Here is a 23228-nt window from a genome sequence, read left to right on the forward strand (position 1 = left end):
AGTCAGTACATTAACCTCGATAAAACAGTCAGTACATTAACCTCAATAAAACAGTCAGTACATTAACCTCGATAAAAAAGTCAGTACATTAACCTCAATAAAACAGTCAGTACAGTAACCTTGATAAAACAGTCAGTACATTAACCTCAATAAAACAGTCAGTACATTAACCTCAATAAAACAGTCAGTACATTAACCTCAATAAAACAGTCAGTACATTAACCTCAATAAAACAGTCAGTACATTAACCTCAATAAAACAGTCAGTACATTAACCTCAATAAAACAGTCAGTACATTAACCTCAATAATACAGTCAGTACATTAACCTCGATAAAACAGTCAGTACATTAACCTCAATAATACAGTGTTTTATTAGCCATCAGACAGACAGGAAACAGAAAGGTGTGTTTGTTTTATTAGCCATCAGACAGACAGGAAACAGAAAGGTGTGTTTGTTTTATTAGCCACCAGACAGACAGGAAACAGAAAGGTGTGTTTGTTTTATTAGCCACCAGACAGACAGGAAACAGAAAGGTGTGTTTGTTTTATTAGCCACCAGACAGGAAACAGAAAGGTGTGTTTGTTTTATTAGCCATCAGACAGGAAACAGAAAGGTGTGTTTGTTTTATTAGCCATCAGACAGGAAACAGAAAGGTGTGTTTGTTTTATTAGCCATCAGACAGGAAACAGAAAGGTGTGTTTGTTTTATTAGCCATCAGACAGGAAACAGAAAGGTGTGTTTGTTTTATTAGCCATCAGACAGGAAACAGAAAGGTACGTTTGTTTTATTAGCCACCAGACAGACAGGAAACAGAAAGGTGTGTTTGTTTTATTAGCCACCAGACAGACAGGAAACAGAAAGGTGTGTTTGTTTTATTAGCCACCAGACAGGAAACAGAAAGGTGTGTTTGTTTTATTAGCCATCAGACAGACAGGAAACAGAAAGGTGTGTTTGTTTTATTAGCCATCAGACAGACAGGAAACAGAAAGGTGTGTTTGTTTTATTAGCCATCAGACAGACAGGAAACAGAAAGGTGTGTTTGTTTTATTAGCCACCAGACAGACAGGAAACAGAAAGGTGTGTTTGTTTTATTAGCCATCAGACAGGAAACAGAAAGGTGTGTTTGTTTTATTAGCCATCAGACAGGAAACAGAAAGGTGTGTTTGTTTTATTAGCCATCAGACAGGAAACAGAAAGGTATGTTTGTTTTATTAGCCATCAGACAGGAAACAGAAAGGTGTGTTTGTTTTATTAGCCATCAGACAGGAAACAGAAAGGTATGTTTGTTTTATTAGCCATCAGACAGGAAACAGAAAGGTGTGTTTGTTTTATTAGCCACCAGACAGACAGGAAACAGAAAGGTATGTTTGTTTTATTAGCCATCAGACAGGAAACAGAAAGGTGTGTTTGTTTTATTAGCCATCAGACAGGAAACAGAAAGGTATGTTTGTTTTATTAGCCATCAGACAGGAAACAGAAAGGTGTGTTTGTTTTATTAGCCACCAGACAGACAGGAAACAGAAAGGTATGTTTGTTTTATTAGCCATCAGACAGGAAACAGAAAGGTGTGTTTGTTTTATTAGCCATCAGACAGGAAACAGAAAGGTATGTTTGTTTTATTAGCCATCAGACAGGAAACAGAAAGGTGTGTTTGTTTTATTAGCCACCAGACAGACAGGAAACAGAAAGGTATGTTTGTTTTATTAGCCACCAGACAGACAGGAAACAGAAAGGTGTGTTTGTTTTATTAGCCATCAGACAGGAAACAGAAAGGTATGTTTGTTTTATTAGCCATCAGACAGGAAACAGAAAGGTGTGTTTGTTTTATTAGCCATCAGACAGGAAACAGAAAGGTGTGTTTGTTTTATTAGCCATCAGACAGGAAACAGAAAGGTATGTTTGTTTTATTAGCCATCAGACAGGAAACAGAAAGGTGTGTTTGTTTTATTAGCCATCAGACAGGAAACAGAAAGGTGTGTTTGTTTTATTAGCCATCAGACAGGAAACAGAAAGGTATGTTTGTTTTATTAGCCATCAGACAGGAAACAGAAAGGTGTGTTTGTTTTATTAGCCATCAGACAGGAAACAGAAAGGTGTGTTTGTTTTATTAGCCATCAGACAGGAAACAGAAAGGTGTGTTTGTTTTATTAGCCACCAGACAGACAGGAAACAGAAAGGTGTGTTTGTTTTATTAGCCATCAGACAGGAAACAGAAAGGTATGTTTGTTTTATTAGCCATCAGACAGGAAACAGAAAGGTGTGTTTGTTTTATTAGCCATCAGACAGGAAACAGAAAGGTGTGTTTGTTTTATTAGCCATCAGACAGGAAACAGAAAGGTATGTTTGTTTTATTAGCCATCAGACAGGAAACAGAAAGGTGTGTTTGTTTTATTAGCCACCAGACAGACAGGAAACAGAAAGGTGTGTTTGTTTTATTAGCCATCAGACAGGAAACAGAAAGGTGTGTTTGTTTTATTAGCCATCAGACAGGAAACAGAAAGGTGTGTTTGTTTTATTAGCCATCAGACAGGAAACAGAAAGGTGTGTTTGTTTTATTAGCCATCAGACAGGAAACAGAAAGGTGTGTTTGTTTTATTAGCCACCAGACAGACAGGAAACAGAAAGGTGTGTTTGTTTTATTAGCCACCAGACAGACAGGAAACAGAAAGGTGTGTTTGTTTTATTAGCCATCAGACAGACAGGAAACAGAAAGGTGTGTTTGTTTTATTAGCCATCAGACAGACAGGAAACAGAAAGGTGTGTTTGTTTTATTAGCCATCAGACAGGAAACAGAAAGGTGTGTTTGTTTTATTAGCCATCAGACAGGAAACAGAAAGGTGTGTTTGTTTTATTAGCCATCAGACAGGAAACAGAAAGGTGTGTTTGTTTTATTAGCCATCAGACAGGAAACAGAAAGGTGTGTTTGTTTTATTAGCCATCAGACAGGAAACAGAAAGGTGTGTTTGTTTTATTAGCCATCAGACAGACAGGAAACAGAAAGGTGTGTTTGTTTTATTAGCCATCAGACAGGAAACAGAAAGGTGTGTTTGTTTTATTAGCCATCAGACAGGAAACAGAAAGGTGTGTTTGTTTTATTAGCCATCAGACAGGAAACAGAAAGGTGTGTTTGTTTTATTAGCCATCAGACAGGAAACAGAAAGGTGTGTTTGTTTTATTAGCCATCAGACAGACAGGAAACAGAAAGGTGTGTTTGTTTTATTAGCCATCAGCCATCAGACAGGAAACAGAAAGGTGTGTTTGTTTTATTAGCCATCAGACAGGAAACAGAAAGGTGTGTTTGTTTTATTAGCCATCAGACAGGAAACAGAAAGGTGTGTTTGTTTTATTAGCCACCAGACAGACAGGAAACAGAAAGGTGTGTTTGTTTTATTAGCCATCAGACAGACAGGAAACAGAAAGGTGTGTTTGTTTTATTAGCCATCAGACAGACAGGAAACAGAAAGGTGTGTTTGTTTTATTAGCCATCAGACAGACAGGAAACAGAAAGGTGTGTTTGTTTTATTAGCCATCAGACAGGAAACAGAAAGGTGTGTTTGTTTTATTAGCCATCAGACAGGAAACAGAAAGGTGTGTTTGTTTTATTAGCCATCAGACAGGAAACAGAAAGGTGTGTTTGTTTTATTAGTCATCAGACAGACAGGAAACAGAAAGGTGTGTTTGTTTTATTAGCCATCAGACAGACAGGAAACAGAAAGGTGTGTTTGTTTTATTAGCCACCAGACAGACAGGAAACAGAAAGGTGTGTTTGTTTTATTAGCCACCAGACAGACAGGAAACAGAAAGGTGTGTTTGTTTTATTAGCCATCAGACAGACAGGAAACAGAAAGGTGTGTTTGTTTTATTAGCCACCAGACAGACAGGAAACAGAAAGGTGTGTTTGTTTTATTAGCCATCAGACAGACAGGAAACAGAAAGGTGTGTTTGTTTTATTAGCCATCAGACAGACAGGAAACAGAAAGGTGTGTTTGTTTTATTAGCCACCAGACAGGAAACAGAAAGGTGTGTTTGTTTTATTAGCCATCAGACAGGAAACAGAAAGGTGTGTTTGTTTTATTAGCCACCAGACAGACAGGAAACAGAAAGGTGTGTTTGTTTTATTAGCCATCAGACAGACAGGAAACAGAAAGGTGTGTTTGTTTTATTAGCCACTAGACAGACAGGAAACAGATTATAACATCGTCAGAAGTAAAAAGTAAAAAATAAATACTGTATATATATATTCATAGAAATATAAAATTAAATCAAAATAATTAAAATGCTGAATATGAAACTGATGTAATTCCAGGAGCTGTGATGTTGATGGGCTTCTGTCCCCTTCTGAGTTCCAGAACATTTCCTGCTCTGTCTGTCTGTCTGTCTGTCTGTCTGTCTGTCTGTCTGTCCCCTTCTGAGTTCCAGAACATTTCCTGCTCTGTCTGTCTGTCTGTCTGTCTGTCTGTCCCCTTCTGAGTTCCAGAACATTTCCTGCTCTGTCTGTCTGTCTGTCTGTCTGTCTGTCTGTCTGTCTGTCTGTCTGTCTGTCCCCTTCTGAGTTCCAGAACATTTCCTGCTCTGTCTGTCTGTCCTTTCTGAGTTCTGTCTGAACATTTCTGTCTGTCTGTCTGTCTGTCCCCTTCTGAGTTCCAGAACATTTCCTGCTCTGTCTGTCTGTCTGTCTGAGTTCCAGAACATTTCTGTCTGTCTGTCTGTCCCCTTCTGAGTTCCAGAACATTTCCTGCTCTGTCTGTCTGTCTGTCTGTCTGTCTGTCTGTCTGTCTGTCTGTCCCCTTCTGAGTTCCAGAACATTTCCTGTCTGTCTGTCTGTCTGTCTGTCTGTCTGTCTGTCTGTCTGTCTGTCTGTCCCCTTCTGAGTTCCAGAACATTTCCTGCTCTGTCTGTCTGTCTGTCTGTCTGTCTGTCTGTCCCCTTCTGAGTTCCAGAACATTTCCTGCTCTGTTGTCTGTCTGTCTGTCTGTCTGTCTGTCTGTCTGTCTGTCTGTCTGTCTGTCTGTCTGTCTGTCTGTCCCCTTCTGAGTTCCAGAACATTTCCTGCTCTGTCTGTCTGTCTGTCTGTCTGTCTGTCTGTCTGTCTGTCTGTCTGTCCCCTTCTGAGTTCCAGAACATTTCCTGCTCTGTCTGTCTGTCTGTCTGTCTGTCTGTCTGTCTGTCTGTCTGTCTGTCTGTCTGTCACACACACACACACACACACACACACACACACACACACACACACACACACACACACAGCACGCACGCACGCACGCACGCACGCACGCACGCACGCACACACACACACACACACACACACACACACACACACACACACACACACACACACACTCAGAGAAGGCAGCTGCAGGTGACTCCTATTCCATCACAGCATTCTGGAGATGATATCAGGCTGAAAGACCAGGAACAGGGGAGACCAATCACACAGGGTCCTGTTCATTAGAGACCAATCACACAGGGTCCTGTTCATTAGAGACCAATCACACAGGGTCCTGTTCATTAGAGACCAATCACACAGGGTCCTGTTCATTAGAGACCAATCACACAGGGTCCTGTTCATTAGAGACCAATCACACAGGGTCCTGTTCATTAGAGACCAATCACACAGGGTCCTGTTCATTAGAGACCAATCACACAGGGTCCTTCCTGTTCATTAGAGACCAATCACACAGGGTCCTGTTCATTAGAGACCAATCACACAGGGTCCTGTTCATTAGAGACCAATCACACAGGGTCCTGTTCATTAGAGACCAATCACACAGGGTCCTGTTCATTAGAGACCAATCACACAGGGTCCTGTTCATTAGAGACCAATCACACAGGGTCCTGTTCATTAGAGACCAATCACACAGGGTCCTGTTCATTAGAGACCAATCACACAGGGTCCTGTTCATTAGAGACCAATCACACAGGGTCCTTCCTGTTCATTAGAGACCAATCACACAGGGTCCTGTTCATTAGAGACCAATCACACAGGGTCCTGTTCATTAGAGACCAATCACACAGGGTCCTGTTCATTAGAGACCAATCACACAGGGTCCTGTTCATTAGAGACCAATCACACAGGGTCCTGTTCATTAGAGACCAATCACACAGGGTCCTGTTCATTAGAGACCAATCACACAGGGTCCTGTTCATTAGAGACCATTAGAGACCAATCACACAGGGTCCTGTTCATTAGAGACCAATCACACAGGGTCCTTCCTGTTCATTAGAGACCAATCACACAGGGTCCTGTTCATTAGAGACCAATCACACAGGGTCCTGTTCACAGGGTCCTGTTCATTAGAGACCAATCACACAGGGTCCTGTTCATTAGAGACCATCACACAGGGTCCTGTTCATTAGAGACCAATCACACAGGGTCCTGTTCATTAGGACCAATCACACAGGGTCCTGTTCATTAGAGACCAATCACACAGGGTCCTGTTCATTAGAGACCAGTCACACAGGGTCCTGTTCATTAGAGACCAGTCACACAGGGTCCTGTTCATTAGAGACCAATCACACAGGGTCCTGTTCATTAGAGACCAGTCACACAGGGTCCTTCCTGTTCATTAGAGACCAATCACACAGGGTCCTGTTCATTAGAGACCAATCACACAGGGTCCTGTTCATTAGAGACCAGAGGAGACCAGACACACAGGGTCTCCTCTGGTCTCTAATGAACATTAATAACTATGTCGTTAATGTCCAGGTTAGTTCCTCCCTGTCTGTTTCATGACTATGTCATTAATGTCCCTGGGGAGGGACTAACCTCTAACCCCTGACCTCAACGAGTCATAGTCATTATGAAACAGGCAGGGAGGGATTAACCTGGACAACTGACTATAACCTCAAACCCCTTCACCTCTAACCCCTGACCTCACCCGCTGGAGGAAGTGCTGTCCCTGCAGGAAGGAGGAAGGGGATGTGGGTGGGACTTCCTGTCCGCCGTTCTTGCAGCGCAGGTAACCATAGAGATTAGCCCCCTGGAGAGAGATACTGGCTACCACCAACACCTGGGGAGAGAGAGGGAGTATGGAGAAGGTACAGGTAACCATAGAGATTAGAAGGTACAGGTAACCATAGAGATTACACCCCTCAGAGGGGGGAGAGGAGACATCAGAGGTACACACACAGTGTGACTGTGTGTGTGTGTGTGAGGACTGTGTGAGGTGTGTGTGTGTGTGTCAGTGTGTGTGTGTGTGTGTGTGTGTAGACATCAGTGGACTACACACACAGTGTGTTACCAGCCAGTCTGTGTTCAGACAGAACAGGGTCGTGAAGAAGAAGCCGGTCCAGATGAGAGGACAGATGATCAGACCCGACCAGAAGATCCTGGACTCCACCTCCGTACCACCGGCCTGGGGAGAAGACTACACACACAGACATCAGAGGACTACACACACAGACATCAGAGGACTACACACACAGACATCAGAGGACTACACACACAGACATCAGAGGACTACACACACAGACATCAGAGGACTACACACACAGACATCAGAGGACTACACACACAGACATCAGAGGACTACACACACAGACATCAGAGGACTACACACAGACATCAGAGGACTACACACACAGACATCAGAGGACTACACACACAGACACAGAGGACACAGACATCAGAGGACTACACACACAGACATCAGAGGACTACACACACAGACATCAGAGGACTACACACATAGACATCAGAGGACTACACACACAGACATCAGAGGACTACACACATAGACATCAGAGGACTACACACATAGACATCAGAGGACTACACACACAGACATCAGAGGACTACACACATAGACATCAGAGGACTACACACACAGACATCAGAGGACTACACACACAGACATCAGAGGACTACACACATAGACATCAGAGGACTACACAACACATAGACATCAGAGGACTACACACACAGACATCAGAGGACTACACACATAGACATCAGAGGACTACACACATAGACATCAGAGGACTACACACACAGACATCAGAGGACTACACACATAGACATCAGAGGACTACACACACAGACATCAGAGGACTACACACACAGACATCAGAGGACTACACACATAGACATCAGAGGACTACACACATAGACATCAGAGGACTACACACACAGACATCAGAGGACTACACACACAGACATCAGAGGACTACACACACAGACATCAGAGGACTACACAACACATAGACATCAGAGGACTACACACACAGACATCAGAGGACTACACACACACATAGACATCAGAGGACTACACACATAGACATCAGAGGACTACACACACAGACATCAGAGGACTACACACATAGACATCAGAGGACTACACACACAGACATCAGAGGACTACACAACACATAGACATCAGAGGACTACACACACAGACATCAGAGGACTACACACACAGACATCAGAGGACTACACACACAGACATCAGAGGACTACACACATAGACATCAGAGGACTACACACATAGACATCAGAGGACTACACACATAGACATCAGAGGACTACACACACAGACATCAGAGGACTACACACACAGACATCAGAGGACTACACACACAGACATCAGAGGACTACACACATAGACATCAGAGGACTACACACACAGACATCAGAGGACTACACACACAGACACCAGACATCAGAGGACTACACACATAGACATCAGACACCAGACACCAGCGTCTCACCTTGCTGTCCTCAAACACCCAGAGGCTCCTCCCATCCTCATCGATCTGGTTCCACCATCGCAGACCCACCAACAACCTGCCTGTCACATTCTGACACACACGTGAGAAAGAGAGGACAGGTGTGTGTGTGTGTGCGTGTGCGTGTGCGTGTGTGTGTGTGTGTGTGTGTGTGTGTGTGTGTGTGTGTGTGTGTGTGTGTGTGTGTGTGTGTACACACACATAGACATCATGTGTGTGTCAGTGTGTGTGACATGTGAGGTGTGTGTGTGTGTGTGTGTGTGTGGTGTGTGTGTGTGTGTGTGTCAGAGGACTACACATGTAGACATGTGTATGTGTATGTGTGTGTTCTCACCTTAACGGACCAGAAGTCACAGGACAGCAGAGTGATGATCATAATGAAGCAGGAAGTAAAGCTCTTGGTGAACCAATCACAGAGCAGGTAGGTTACTATGGCAGCCACTCGGAAGAACAGGTGCAGGAAGGAGGCGAGGGGGTGTCTGGAATGTCAGTCAATCAGTCAGTCAGTCCACAAATTAACTTTTAACAAGCCACACCTGTTAATTGAAATGCATTCCAGGTGACTACCTCACGAAGCTGGTTGAGAGAATTCCAAGAGTGTGCAAAGCTGTCGTCAAGGCAAAGGGTGGCTACTTTGAAGAATGTCAAATATAAAATATATTTTCATTTTGTTTAACACTTTTTTTGGTTACTACATGATTCCACGTGTGTTGTTTCATAGTTTTGATGTCTTCACTATTATTCTACAATGTAGAAAACAGTAAAAAATAAAACCTTTGAATGAGTAGGTGTGGCCCAACTTTTGACAGATACTGTATAATAATGTAGTGGTTTATGGTGTATTATAAACTAGGTGGTTTAAGCCCTGAATGCTGATTGGTGTTGATGTCTTCACTATTATACTACAATGTAGAAAATTAGTAAAAATTAAAGAAAAACCCTGTCTATACTCATGACTGGTACTATATATCCATGTAGACCTATAGAGGGTAGGTTCCCTCTCTAGTCTCTATTACTGGGTACATCATGTAGACCTATAGAGGGTAGGTTCCCTCTCAGACTGGGTACATCATGACTCAGACATAGAGGGTAGGTTCCTCTCTATTACTGGGTACATCATGTAGACCATAGAGGGTACACACCAGACATCTCTCTATTACTGGGTACATCATGACATAGACCATTAGACATCAGAGGGTAGGTTCCCTCTCTATTACTGGGTACATCATGTAGACCTATAGAGGGTAGGTTCCCTCTCTATTACTGGGTACATCATGTAGACCTATAGAGGGTAGGTTCCCAGACCCTCTCTATTACTGGGTACATCATGTAGACCTATAGAGGGTAGATTCCCTCTCTATTACTGGGTACATCATGTAGACCATAGAGGGTAGGTTCCCTCTCTATTACTGGGTACATCATGTAGACCTATAGAGGGTAGATTCCCTCCTCTCTATTACTGGGTACATCATGTAGACCACAGACATAGAGGGTAGACCCTCAGAGGTCTCTATTACTGGGTACATCATGTAGACCTATAGAGGGTAGATTCCTCTCTATTACTGGGTACATCATGTAGACATAGAGGTAGATTCCATAGACTCTAGTCTCTATTACTGGGTACATCATGTAGACCTATAGAGGGTAGGTTCCCTCTCTCAGAGTCTCTATTACTGGGTACATCATGTAGACCTATAGAGGGTACACACACATAGACATCAGAGGACTACTCACACAGACTACACACACAGTCTCTATTACTGGGTACATCATGTAGACCTATAGAGGGTAGGTTCCCTCTCTAGTCTCTATTACTGGGTACATCATGACTAGACCAGACATAGAGGGTAGATTACACACACAGACCCTCTCTATTACTGGGTACATCATGTAGACCTATAGAGGGTAGGTTCCCTCTCTACATGGGTCTCTATTACTGGGTACATCATGTAGACCTATAGAGGGTAGGTTCCCTCTCTCAGAGGTCTCTATTACTGGGTACATCATGTAGACCTATAGAGGGTAGGTTCCCTCTCTAGTCTCTATTACTGGGTACATCATGTAGACCTATAGAGGGTAGGTTCCCTCTCTATTACTGGGTACATCACAGACATAGACCTATAGAGGGAGGTTCCCTCATCAGAGGACTCTCTATTACTGGGTACATCATGTAGACCTATAGAGGGTAGATTCCCTCAGTCTCTATTACTGGGTACATCATGTAGACCTATAGAGGGTAGACACCCTCTCTATTACTGTAGGACTACATCATGACATAGACCTATAGAGGGTAGATTCCCTCTAGGTCTCTATTACTGGGTACATCATGTAGACCTATAGAGGGTAGGTTCCCTCTCTATTACTGGGTACATCATGTAGACCTATAGAGGGTAGTACATTCCCTCTCTATTACTGGGTACATCATGTAGACCATAGAGGGTAGGATTCCCTCTCTATTACTGGGTACATCATGTAGACCTATAGAGGGTAGGTTCCCTCTCTATTACTGGGTACATCATGTAGACCTATAGAGGGTAGGTTCCCTCTCTCAGTCTCTATTACTGGGTACATCATGTAGACCTATAGAGGGTAGGTTCCCTCTCTATTACTGGGTACATCATGTAGACCTATAGAGGGTAGTCCTTCCTCCTCCTATTACTGGGTACATCATGTAGACCATAGAGGGTAGGTTGTCTCTATTACTGGGTACATCATGTAGACCTATAGAGGGTAGATTCCCTCTCTATTACTGGGTACATCATGTAGACCTATAGAGGGTAGGTTCCCTCTCTATTACTGGGTACATCATGTAGACCTATAGAGGGTAGGTTCCCTGTCTGTTACTGGGTACATCATGTAGACCTATAGAGGGCTCTCTCTACTGGGTACAACTCTCAGAGTCTCTATTACTGGGTACATCATGTAGACCTATAGAGGGTAGGTTCCCCCTCTCTATTACTGGGTACATCATGTAGACCTATAGAGGGTCAGTCAGTCCACAAATTCCCTCTCTATTACTGGGTACATCATGTAGACCTATAGAGGGTAGGTTCCCTTTGAAGAATGTCTATTACTGGGTACATCATGTAGACCTATAGAGGGTATGTTCCCTCCTCTCTATTACTGGGTACATCATGTAGACCTATAGAGGGTAGGTTGGCCCTCTCTATTACTGGGTACATCATGTAGACCTATAAAGAGGGTAGGTTCACCTCTCTATTACTGGGTACATCATGTAGACCTATAGAGGGTAGTATTAATGTAGTCTCTATTACTGGGTACATCATGTAGACCTATAGAGGGTAGATTCCCTCTCTATTACTGGGTACATCATGTAGACCTATAGAGGGTAGAAAAACCCTCTATTGACTGGTACTATATATCCATGTAGACCTATAGAGGGTAGGTTCCCTCTCTAGTCTCTATTACTGGGTACATCATGTAGACCTATAGAGGGTAGGTTCCCTCTCTATTACTGGGTACATCATGTAGCCCTATAGAGGGTAGATTCCCTCTCTATTACTGGGTACATCATGTAGACCTATAGAGGGTAGATTCCCTCTCTATTACTGGGTACATCATGTAGACCTATAGAGGGTAGATTCCCTCTCTAGTCTCTATTACTGGGTACATCATGTAGCCCTATAGAGGGTAGATTCCCTCTCTATTACTGGGTACATCATGTAGACCTATAGAGGGTAGGTTCCCTCTCTATTACTGGGTACATCATGTAGACCTATAGAGGGTAGATTCCCTCTCTAGTCTCTATTACTGGGTACATCATGTAGACCTATAGAGGGTAGGTTCCCTCTCTATTACTGGGTACATCATGTAGACCTATAGAGGGTAGATTCCCTCTCTATTACTGGGTACATCATGTACATTTACATTTACATTTAAGTCATTTAGCAGACGCTCTTATCCAGAGCGACTTACAAATTGGTGCATACACCTTATGACAACCAGTGGAACAGCCACTTGCATCTAAATCTTGTTAGCAGGGGGGTAGAGAGAGACCTATAGAGGGTGAGAAGGATTACTTACCATTAGACCTATAGAGGGTACCCTATGTAGACCTATAGAGGGTAGGTTCCCTCTCTATTACTGGGTACATCATGTAGACCTATAGAGGGTAGGTTCCCTCTCTATTACTGGGTACATCATGTAGACCTATAGAGGGTAGATTCCCTCTCTATTACTGGGTACATCATGTAGACCTATAGAGGGTAGGTTCCCTCTCTATTACTGGGTACATCATGTAGACCTATAGAGGGTAGATTCCCTCTCTATTACTGGGTACATCATGTAGACCTATAGAGGGTAGATTCCCTCTATATTACTGGGTACATCATGTAGACCTATAGAGGGTAGATTCCCTCTATATTACTGGGTACATCATGTAGACCTATAGAGGGTAGGTTCCCTCTCTATTACTGGGTACATCATGTAGACCTATAGAGGGTAGATTCTCTCTCTATTACTGGGTACATCATGTAGACCTATAGAGGGTAGGTTCCCTCTCTATTACTGGGTACATCATGTAGACCTATAGAGGGTAGATTCCCTCTCTATTACTGGGTACATCATGTAGACCTATAGAGGGTAGATTCTCTCTCTATTACTGGGTACATCATGTAGACCTATAGAGGGTAGATTCCCTCTCTATTACTGGGTACATCATGTAGACCTATAGAGGGTAGATTCCCTCTATATTACTGGGTACATCATGTAGACCTATATAGGGTAGGTTCCCTCTCTATTACTGGGTACATCATGTAGCTCTATAGAGGGTAGGTTCCCTCTCTATTACTGGGTACATCATGTAGCCCTATAGAGGGTAGGTTCCCTCTCTATTACTGGGTACATCATGTAGCCCTATAGAGGGTAGGTTCCCTCTCTAGTCTCTATTACTGGGTACATCATGTAGACCTATATAGGGTAGGTTCCCTCTCTATTACTGGGTACATCATGTAGCTCTATAGAGGGTAGGTTCCCTCTCTATTACTGGGTACATCATGTAGCCCTATAGAGGGTAGGTTCCCTCTCTATTACTGGGTACATCATGTAGACCTATAGAGGGTAGGTTAACTCTCTATTACTGGGTACATCATGTAGACCTATAGAGGGTAGGTTCCCTCTCTATTACTGGGTACATCATGTAGCCCTATAGAGGGTAGATTCACTCTCTATTACTGGGTACATCATGTAGACCTATAGAGGGTAGATTCCCTCTATATTACTGGGTACATCATGTAGACCTATAGAGGGTAGGTTACCTCTCTATTACTGGATACATCATGTAGCCCTATAGAGGGTAGGTTCCCTCTCTGGTCTCTCTCTTACCGGATCTTTACCCCCCTGAGCGCTCGCTGCTCCTCCTCCTCGGTACTGAAATCCAACTCCACATCCTCCGTGTCGTCCACGAGACCACCCTGACCCGGCGCGCACACACACAACCGTTAGACCACGAGCTACCCGGATAAATGATTTCATTAAAACAACAAACACGTGCAACCTCGCCTACCTGTTTCATGGTGATCGATAGACGGATGTTCAGGTCCAGACCTCGTTCTGTTCTGACAGCCGTCCGCTGTTAATGGTGGACAGAATAAAGCAGGTGTCGCAGTGAAATGGGTCCGACTGGACCTTTCCATCTAACCCACCAAAGAGATGGGAGATGCTGCTCTCGCATCAGCATCATCTGGAAAGAGAGATGCGAACTTTCTTTCTGTGAGAGAAACACGCTACGTTGCTTTTTAAAAAATATATATATATTGTTTAAATATAGCCTCCATTTATCCGTCTTATACTGCAGGCTATGCGGTCGTCTGGGCTACTTCAGCTGTTGCTTAGCAGCGGACTGTTTACGTTCTGACCCGCTCTGACCAGATCACGTCGCTGTCACTCCAACGACCGACGACTGTTGCTTAGCAGCGGACTGTTTACGTTCTTACCCGCTCTGACCAGATCATGTCGCTGTCACTCAAACGACCGACGGCTGTCGCTTAGCAGCGGACTGTTTACGTTCTGACCCGCTCTGACCAGATCATGTCGCTGTCACTCCAACGACCGACGGTTCGCGGCTCACCAGCAGCGCCCTTAACAATAATACAATCAAAACTCTTCCTTCCTCCCTCCTTTCATTCCTGCTCGCCTGTCCTCTTTTTGTGTGTGTGTGTGTGTGTGTGTGTGTGTGTGTGTGTGTGTGTGTGTGTGTGTGTGTGTGTGTGTGTGTGTGTGTGTGTGTGTGTGTGTGTGTGTGTGTGTGTGTGTGTCAAGCGTCAAGCAGTAATTTCATCATCAAACAGTATCAAAATATTGTATTCATTTTTAAATAGCATTGAAAACGCTGAATAAGTCTTTGCTATATTTAACAGACGCACGTTGATTATAAGACAACAGCTGTACAGTCAAAACACATTCAAATATTCAATATACAGTTCATCCGGAAAGTATTCAGACCCCTTCACTTTTTTTCACATTTTCTTACATTACAGCCTTATTATAAAATGAATTAAATTGCCCCCAACCCTCACCAATTTACACACAATACCCTATAATGGCATCACAAACCCGATAATGGCATCACAATACCCCATAATGACATCACAATACCCCATAATGACATCACAATACCCCATAATGGCATCACAATACCCCATAATGGCATCACAATACCCCATAATGGCATCACAATACCCCATAATGACATCACAATACCCCATAATGACATCACAATACCCCATAATGACATCACAATACCCCATAATGACATCACAATACCCCATAATGACATCACAATACCCCATAATGGCATCAAAATACCTCATAATGGCAAAGCTAAAACGGGTTTTTAGTAATGTTTGCTAATTTATTTATTTCAAATTTAAAAAACTTAAATATAACATTTACATAAGTATTCAGACCCTTCACTCAGTACTTTGTGGAAGTATCTTTGGGTTCATGTCCGGGTTTGGCCGGGCCACTCATGGACATTCAGAGACTTGTCTCGAAGCCACTCCTGCGTTGTCTTGGCTGTGTGCTTCGGGTTGTTGAAGGTGAACCTTCGTCCCAGTCTGAGGTGCTGAGCGCTCTGGAGCAGGTTTTCCTCAAGGATCTCTCTGAACTTTTGCTCCGTTCATCTTTGCCTCGATCCTGACTAGTCTCCCAGTCCCTGCCGCTGAAAAACATCCCCACAGCATGATGCTGCCACCACTATTCCTGGGGTTTATTATGGATCCCCATTAGTTCCTGTCAAGGCAGCAGCTACTCTTCCTGGGGTTTATTATGGACCCCCATTAGTTCCTGCCAAGGCAGCAGCAACTCTTCCTGGGGTTTATTATGGATCCCCATTAGTTCCTGTCAAGGCAGCAACTACTCTTCCTGGGGTTTATTATGGATCCTTATTAGTTCCTGTCAAGGCAGCAGCTACTCTTCCTGGGGTTTATTATGGATCCCCATTAGGTCCTGCCAAGGCAGCAGCTACTCTTCCTGGGGTTTATTATGGATCCCCATTAGTTCCTGCCAAGGCAGCAGCTACTCTTCCTGGGGTTTATTATGGATCCCCATTAGTTCCTGTCAAGGCAGCAACTACTCTTCCTGGGGTTTATTATGGATCCCCATTAGTTCCTGTTGCCAAGGCAGCAACTACTCTTCCTGGGGTTTATTATGGATCCTTATTAGTTCCTGTCAAGGCATCAGCTACTCTTCCTGGGGTTTATTATGGATCCCCATTAGTTCCTGCCAAGGCAGCAGCTACTCTTCCTGGGGTTTATTATGGATCCCCATTAGTTCCTGTCAAGGCATCAGCTACTCTTCCTGGGGTTTATTATGGATCCCCATTAGTTCCTGCCAAGGCAGCAGCTACTCTTCCTGGGGTTTATTATGGATCCCCATTAGTTCCTGTCAAGGCATCAGCTACTCTTCCTGGGGTTTATTATGGATCCCCATTAGTTCCTGTCAAGGCAGCAGCTACTCTTCCTGGGGTTTATTATGGATCCCCATTAGTTCCTGCCAAGGCAGCAGCTACTCTTCCTGGGGTTTATTATGGATCCCCAGTAGTTCCTGTCAAGGCAGCAGCTACTCTTCCTGGGGTCCAAACACATTAAGGCACTTACATTACACAGAAAACAAAATATAAAACATAATTACACCACTACATATCTACAACACAATACAGCAATATCACAATGTGTCTGTACCTTTGCCTGTCTCTTCACAGTCTTGTTCCATCATTTTAAATCTGATTTCCACTGTTGCTACAGTTACCTGATGTGGAATAGAGTTCCATGTAGTCATGGCTCTATGTAGTACTGTGGAATAGAGTTCCATGTAGTCATGGCTCTATGTAGTACTGTGGAATAGAGTTCCATGTAGTCATAGCTCTATGTAGTACTGTGGAATAGAGTTCCATGTAGTCATGGCTCTATGTAGTACTGTGGAATAGAGTTCCATGTAGTCATGGCTCTATGTAGTACTGTGGAATAGAGTTCCATGTAGTCATGGCTCTATGTAGTACTGTGGAATAGAGTTCCATGTAGTCATGGCTCTATGTAGTACTGTGGAATAGAGTTCCATGTAGTCATGGCTCTATGTAGTACTGTGGAATAGAGTTCCATGTAGTCATGGCTCTATGTAATACTGTGCTCCTCCCATAGTTCTGTTCTGGACTTGGGGACTGTGAAGAGACCTCTGGTGGCATGTGTTGTGGGGTATGGGTGGGTGTCTGAGCAGTGTGCCAGTAGTTCTTGGTACATTCAGCTTGCCAACACTTCTTACAAAAACTAGTAGTGATGAAGTCAGATCTCTCCTCCACTTTGAGCCAGGAGAGATTGACATGCATATCATTAATGCTAGCTCTCCGTGTATATTTAAGGTCTGTGCTTCTCTGTTCTGAGACAACTGCAATTTTCCTGAGTCCCTCTTTGTGGCACCTGACCACAAGACTGAACAGTAGTCCAGGTGCGACAAAACTAGAGCCTGAAGGACCTGCCTTGTTGATAGTGTTGTTAAGAAGGTAGAAACTAGGACCTGTAGGACCTGCCTTGTTGATAGTGTTGTTAAGAAGGTAGAAACTAGGGCCTGTAGGACCTGCCTTGTTGATAGTGTTGTTAAGAAGGTAGAAACTAGGACCTGTAGGACCTGTCTTGTTGATAGTGTTGTTAAGAAGGTAGAAACTATGGCCTGTAGGACCTGCCTTGTTGATAGTGTTGTTAAGAAGGTAGAAACTAGGGCCTGTAGGACCTGCCTTGTTGATAGTGTTGTTAAGAAGGTAGAAACTAGGGCCTGTAGGACCTGCCTTGTTGGTAGTGCTGTTAAGAAGTTAGAAACTAGGACCTGTAGGACCTGCCATGTTGATAGTGTTGTTAAGAAGGTAGAAACTAGGGCCTGTAGGACCTGCCTTGTTGATAGTGTTGTTAAGAAGGTAGAAACTAGGGCCTGTAGGACCTGCCTTGTTGATAGTGTTGTTAAGAAGGTAGAAACTAGGGCCTGTAGGACCTGCCTTGTTGATAGTGTTGTTAAGAAGGTAGAAACTAGGGCCTGTAGGACCTGCCTTGTTGATAGTGTTGATAAGAAGGTAGAAACTAGGGCCTTTAGGACCTGCCTTGTTGATAGTGTTGTGAAGAAGGTAGAAACTAGGGCCTGTAGGACCTGCCTTGTTGATAGTGTTGATAGTCTCTGATTTGGTCCTGCCGTACATACCTACACATACGCTACGGTCACAAGACGCAGGCCTCCTAATTGTCCCTAGAATTTCTAAGCAAACAGCTGGAGGCAGGGCTTTCTCCTATAGAGCTCCATTTTTATGGAACGGTCTGCCTACCCATGTCAGAGACACAAACTCGGTCTCAACCTTTAAGTCTTTACTGAAGACTCATCTCTTCAGTGGGTCATATGATTGAGTGTAGTCTGGCCCAGGAGTGGGAAGGTGAACGGAACGGCTCTGGAGCAACGAACCGCCCTTGCTGTCTCTGCCTGGCCGGTTCCCCTCTTTCCACTGGGATTCTCTGCCTCTAACCCTACTACAGGGGCTGAGTCACTGGCTTACTGGGGCTCTCTCATGCTGTCCCTGGAAGGGGTGCGTCACCTGAGTGGGTTGATTCACTGATGTGGTCATCCTGTCTGGGTTGGCGCCCCCCCTTGGGTTGTGCCGTGGCGGAGATCTTTGTGGGCTTTACTCGGCCTTGTCTCAGGATGGTAAGTTGGTGGTTGAAGATATCCCTCTAGTGGTGTGGGGGCTGTGCTTTGGCAAAGTGGGTGGGGTTATATCCTTCCTGTTTGGCCCTGTCCGGGGGGTGTCCTCGGATGGGGCCACAGTGTCTCCTGACCCCTCCTGCCTCAGCCTCCAGTATTTATGCTGCAGTAGTTTGTGTCGGGGGGCTAGGGTCAGTTTGTTATATCTGGAGTACTTCTCCTGTCCTATTCGGTGTCCTGTGTGAATCTAAGTGTGCATTCTCTAATTCTCTCCTTCTCTCTTTCTTTCTTTCTCTCTCTCGGAGGACCTGAGCCCTAGGACCATGCCCCAGGACTACCTGACATGATGACTCCTTGCAGTCCCCAGTCCACCTGGCCGTGCTGCTGCTCCAGTTTCAACTGACCTGAGCCCTAGGACCATGCCCCAGGACTACCTGACATGATGACTCCTTGCAGTCCCCAGTCCACCTGGCCGTGCTGCTGCTCCAGTTTCAACTGACCTGAGCCCTAGGACCATGCCCCAGGACTACCTGACATGATGACTCCTTGCTGTCCCCAGTCCACCTGACCGTGCTGCTGCTCCAGTTTCAACTGTTCTGCCTTATTATTATTCGACCATGCTGGTCATTTATGAACATTTGAACATCTTGGCCATGTTCTGTTATAATCTCCACCCGGCACAGCCAGAAGAGGACTTGCCACCCCACATAGCCTGGTTCCTCTCTAGGTTTCTTCCTAGGTTTTGGCCTTTCTAGGGAGTTTTTCCTAGCCACCGTGCTTCTACACCTGCATTGCTTGCTGTTTGGGGCTTTAGGCTGGGTTTCTGTACAGCACTTTTTCGATATCAGCTGATGTACGAAGGGCTTTATAAATACATTTTATTTGATTTGAAGAAGGTAGAAACTAGGGCCTGTAGGACCTGCCTTGTTGGTAGTGATATGAAGGTAGAGCAGCACTTTATTATGGACAGACTTCTCCCCATCTTAGCTACTGTTGACCATGACAGTTTACAATCCATGGTTACTCCATGGTTACTCGTTTTGGCCTGAGGGTCGTTTTGGCCTGAGGGTCGTTTTGGCCCGAGGGTCGTTTTGGCCCGAGGGTCGTTTTGGCCAGAGGGTCGTTTTGGCCCGAGGGTCGTTTTGGCCCGAGGGTCGTTTTGGCCCGAGGGTCGTTTTGGCCCGAGGGTCGTTTAGGCCCGAGGGTCATTTTGGCTTGAGGGTCGTTTTGGCCCGAGGGTCGTTTAGGCCCGAGGGTCGTTTTGGCCCGAGGGTCGTTTTGGCCCGAGGGTCGTTTTGGCCTGAGGGTCGCTTTGCCGTGAATAGTCAACTTGACCAGCGATAATATAGCAAGCAAGAGTTGACGGAGAATCCACACATCAGGTGCGACTCCAACTCTCTCGCTGCAGTGTCCCTGTGCAAAAATGGTCTCTGCGATGCACATAGCAACCATCTACCTGCTTCTCTACGGACAGTTTAGACAAGTCGCAATGGACGGTCAGAAACTGAAAGATGGAGCAGAGAGGGAGAGAAGTCACACACACCCAGGCCGTGAGCGGGCAAACAGGCCCAACCCCACTATTACACACGCCCAGGCCCAACCCCCACTATTACACACGCCCAGGCCCAACCCCCACTATTACACACGCCCAGGCCCAACCCCCACTATTACACACGCCCAGGCCCAACCCCCATTATTACACACGCCCAGGCTCAACCCCCACTATTACACACGCCCAGGCTCAACCCCCACTATTACACACGCCCAGGCCCAACCCCCACTATTACACACACCCAGGCTGTGAGCGGGCAAACACGCCCAACCCCCACTATTACACATGCCCAGGCCCAACCCCCATTATTACACACGCCCAGGCCCAACCCCCACTATTACACACGCCCAGGCCCAACCCCCATTATTACACACGCCCAGGCCCAACCCCACTATTACACACTCCCAGGCCCAACCCCCACTATTACACACGCCCAGGCCGTGAGCGGGCAAACAGGCCCAACCCCACTATTACACACGCCCAGGCCCAACCCCCCCACTATCACACACACCCAGGCCCAACCCCCACTATTACACACGCCCAGGCCCAACCCCCACTATTACACACGCCCAGGCCCAACCCCCACTATTACACACGCCCAGGCCCAACCCCCACTATTACACACGCCCAGGCCCAACCCCCACTATTACACACGCCCAGGCCGAACCCCCATTATTACACACGCCCAGGCCCAACCTCCACTATTACAGACGCCTAGGCCCAACCCCCACTATTACACACGCCCAGGCCCAACCCCCACTATTACACACGCCCAGGCCCAAACCCCACTATTACACACGCCCAGGCCCAACCCCCACTATTACACACGCCCAGGCCCAACCCCCACTATTACACACGCCCAGGCCCAACCCCACTATTACACACGCCCAGGCCGTGAGCGGGCAAACAGGCCCAACCCCCACTATTACACACGCCCAGGCCCAACCCCCACTATTACACACGCCCAGGCCCAACCCCCACTATTACACACGCCCAGGCCCAACCCCCACTATTATACACGCCCAGGCCCAACCCCCACTATTACACACGCCCAGGCCCAACCCCCATTATTACACACGCCCAGGCCCAACCCCCACTATTACACACGCCCAGGCCCAACCCCCACTATTACACACGCCCAGGCCCAACCCCCACTATTACACACGCCCAGGCCCAACCCCCACTATTACACACGCCCAGGCCGAACCCCCATTATTACACACGCCCAGGCCCAACCTCCACTATTACACACGCCTAGGCCCAACCCCCACTATTACACATGTCCAGGCCCAACCCCACTATTACACACGCCCAGGCCCAACCCCCCCATTATTACACACGCCCAGGCCCAACCTCCACTATTACACACGCCCAGGCCCAACCCCCACTATTACACACGCCCAGGCCCAACCCCCACTATTACACACGCCCAGGCCCAACCCCCACTATTACACACGCCCAGGCCGAACCCCCATTATTACACACGCCCAGGCCCAACCTCCACTATTACACACGCCCAGGCCCAACCCCCACTATTACACACGCCCAGGCCGTGAGCGGGCAAACAGGCCCAACCCCCACTATTACACACGCCCAGGCCCAACCCCCACTATTACACACGCACTAAAACTCTTTAACATCATACTTAGCTCTGGCATCTTCCCCAATATTTGGAACCAAGGACTGATCACCCCAATCCACAAAAGTGGAGACAAATTTGACCCCAATAACTACCGTGGAATATGTGTCAACAGTAACCTTGGGAAAATCCTCTGCATTATTATTAACAGCAGACTCGTACATTTCCTCAATGAAAACAATGTACTGAGCAAATGTCAAATTGGCTTTTTACCAAATTACCGTACAACAGACCATGTATTCACCCTGCACACCTTAATTGACAACCAAACAAACCAAAACAAAGGCAAAGTCTTCTCATGCTTTGTTGATTTCAAAAAAGCCTTCGACTCAATCTGGCATGAGGGTCTGCTATACAAACTGATGGAAAGTGGTGTTGGGGGTAAAACATATGACATTATGAAAACCATGTACACAAACAACAAGTGTGCGGTTAAAATTGGCAAAAAACACACAAATGTATTCCCACAGGGTCGTGGGGTGAGACAGGGATGCAGCTTAAGCCCCACCCTCTTCAACATATATATCAACGAACTGGCGCGGGCACTAGAAAAGTCTGCAGCACCCGGCCTCCCCCTGCTAGAATCCGAAGTCAAATGTCTGCTGTTTGCTGATGATCTGGTGCTTCTGTCACCAACCAAGGAGGGCCTACAGCAGCACCTAGATCTCATGCACAGATTCTGTCAGACCTGGGCCCTGACAGTAAATCTCAGTGAGACCAAAATAATGGTGTTCCAAAAAAGGTCCAGTCGCCAGGACCACAAATGCTGACATCGTATATAGACTTGTTTATACTGTAATATTGACTGTATGTTTGTTTTACTCCATGTGTAACTCTGTGTCGTTGTATCTGTCGAACTGCTTTACTTTATCTTGGCCAGGTCGCAATTGTAAATGAGAACTTGTTCTCAACTTGCCTACCTGGTTAAATAAAGGTGAAATAATTTTTTTAATACAAATTCCATTTAGACACCGTTGCCCTAGAGCACACAAACTATACATACCTTGGCCTAAACATCAGCGCCACAGGTAACTTCCACAAAGCTGTGAACGATCTGAGAGACAAGGCAAGAAGGGCATTCTATGCCATCAAAAGGAACATAAAATTCAACATACCA

The 23228-nt window shown here is 45.5% G+C and overlaps 1 protein-coding gene and 1 long non-coding RNA gene across 10 annotated transcripts; one reads left to right on the top strand and one right to left on the bottom strand.

The window, feature by feature from the left end:
- Positions 1-359: 359 nt before the first annotated feature.
- On the top strand, positions 360-4582 carry LOC127921854 (uncharacterized). 9 transcript variants are annotated; one of them, XR_008109779.1, is made up of 9 exons: positions 360-403; positions 492-735; positions 864-1035; positions 2672-2759; positions 2960-3003; positions 3164-3207; positions 3335-3510; positions 3675-4022; positions 4107-4582. It is a non-coding gene; the product is annotated as an uncharacterized LOC127921854 (long non-coding RNA). The 9 variants fall into 9 exon arrangements; XR_008109772.1 differs by lacking the exon at positions 4107-4582 and having other exon boundaries at positions 3763-4056; XR_008109775.1 differs by lacking the exon at positions 4107-4582 and having other exon boundaries at positions 3335-3466; positions 3763-4056.
- A 101-nt stretch (positions 4583-4683) lies between these two features.
- LOC127921861 (Golgi apparatus membrane protein TVP23 homolog A-like) lies at positions 4684-14808 on the bottom strand. Its single transcript, XM_052505442.1, has 7 exons — positions 14251-14808; positions 14070-14158; positions 9061-9205; positions 8709-8798; positions 7244-7369; positions 6881-7012; positions 4684-5403 (listed from the first exon to the last, which is right to left on the bottom strand). The coding sequence occupies exons 1-7, from the start codon at positions 14257-14259 to the stop codon at positions 5377-5379; spliced, it is 618 nt and encodes a 205-aa protein (XP_052361402.1). The 5' UTR covers positions 14260-14808; the 3' UTR covers positions 4684-5376.
- Between the last annotated feature and the right edge of the window lie 8420 nt (positions 14809-23228).

The sequence above is a fragment of the Oncorhynchus keta genome, unplaced genomic scaffold (genome assembly GCF_023373465.1).
Source record: "Oncorhynchus keta strain PuntledgeMale-10-30-2019 unplaced genomic scaffold, Oket_V2 Un_contig_2383_pilon_pilon, whole genome shotgun sequence".
Taxonomy (NCBI): Eukaryota; Metazoa; Chordata; class Actinopteri; order Salmoniformes; family Salmonidae; genus Oncorhynchus; species Oncorhynchus keta.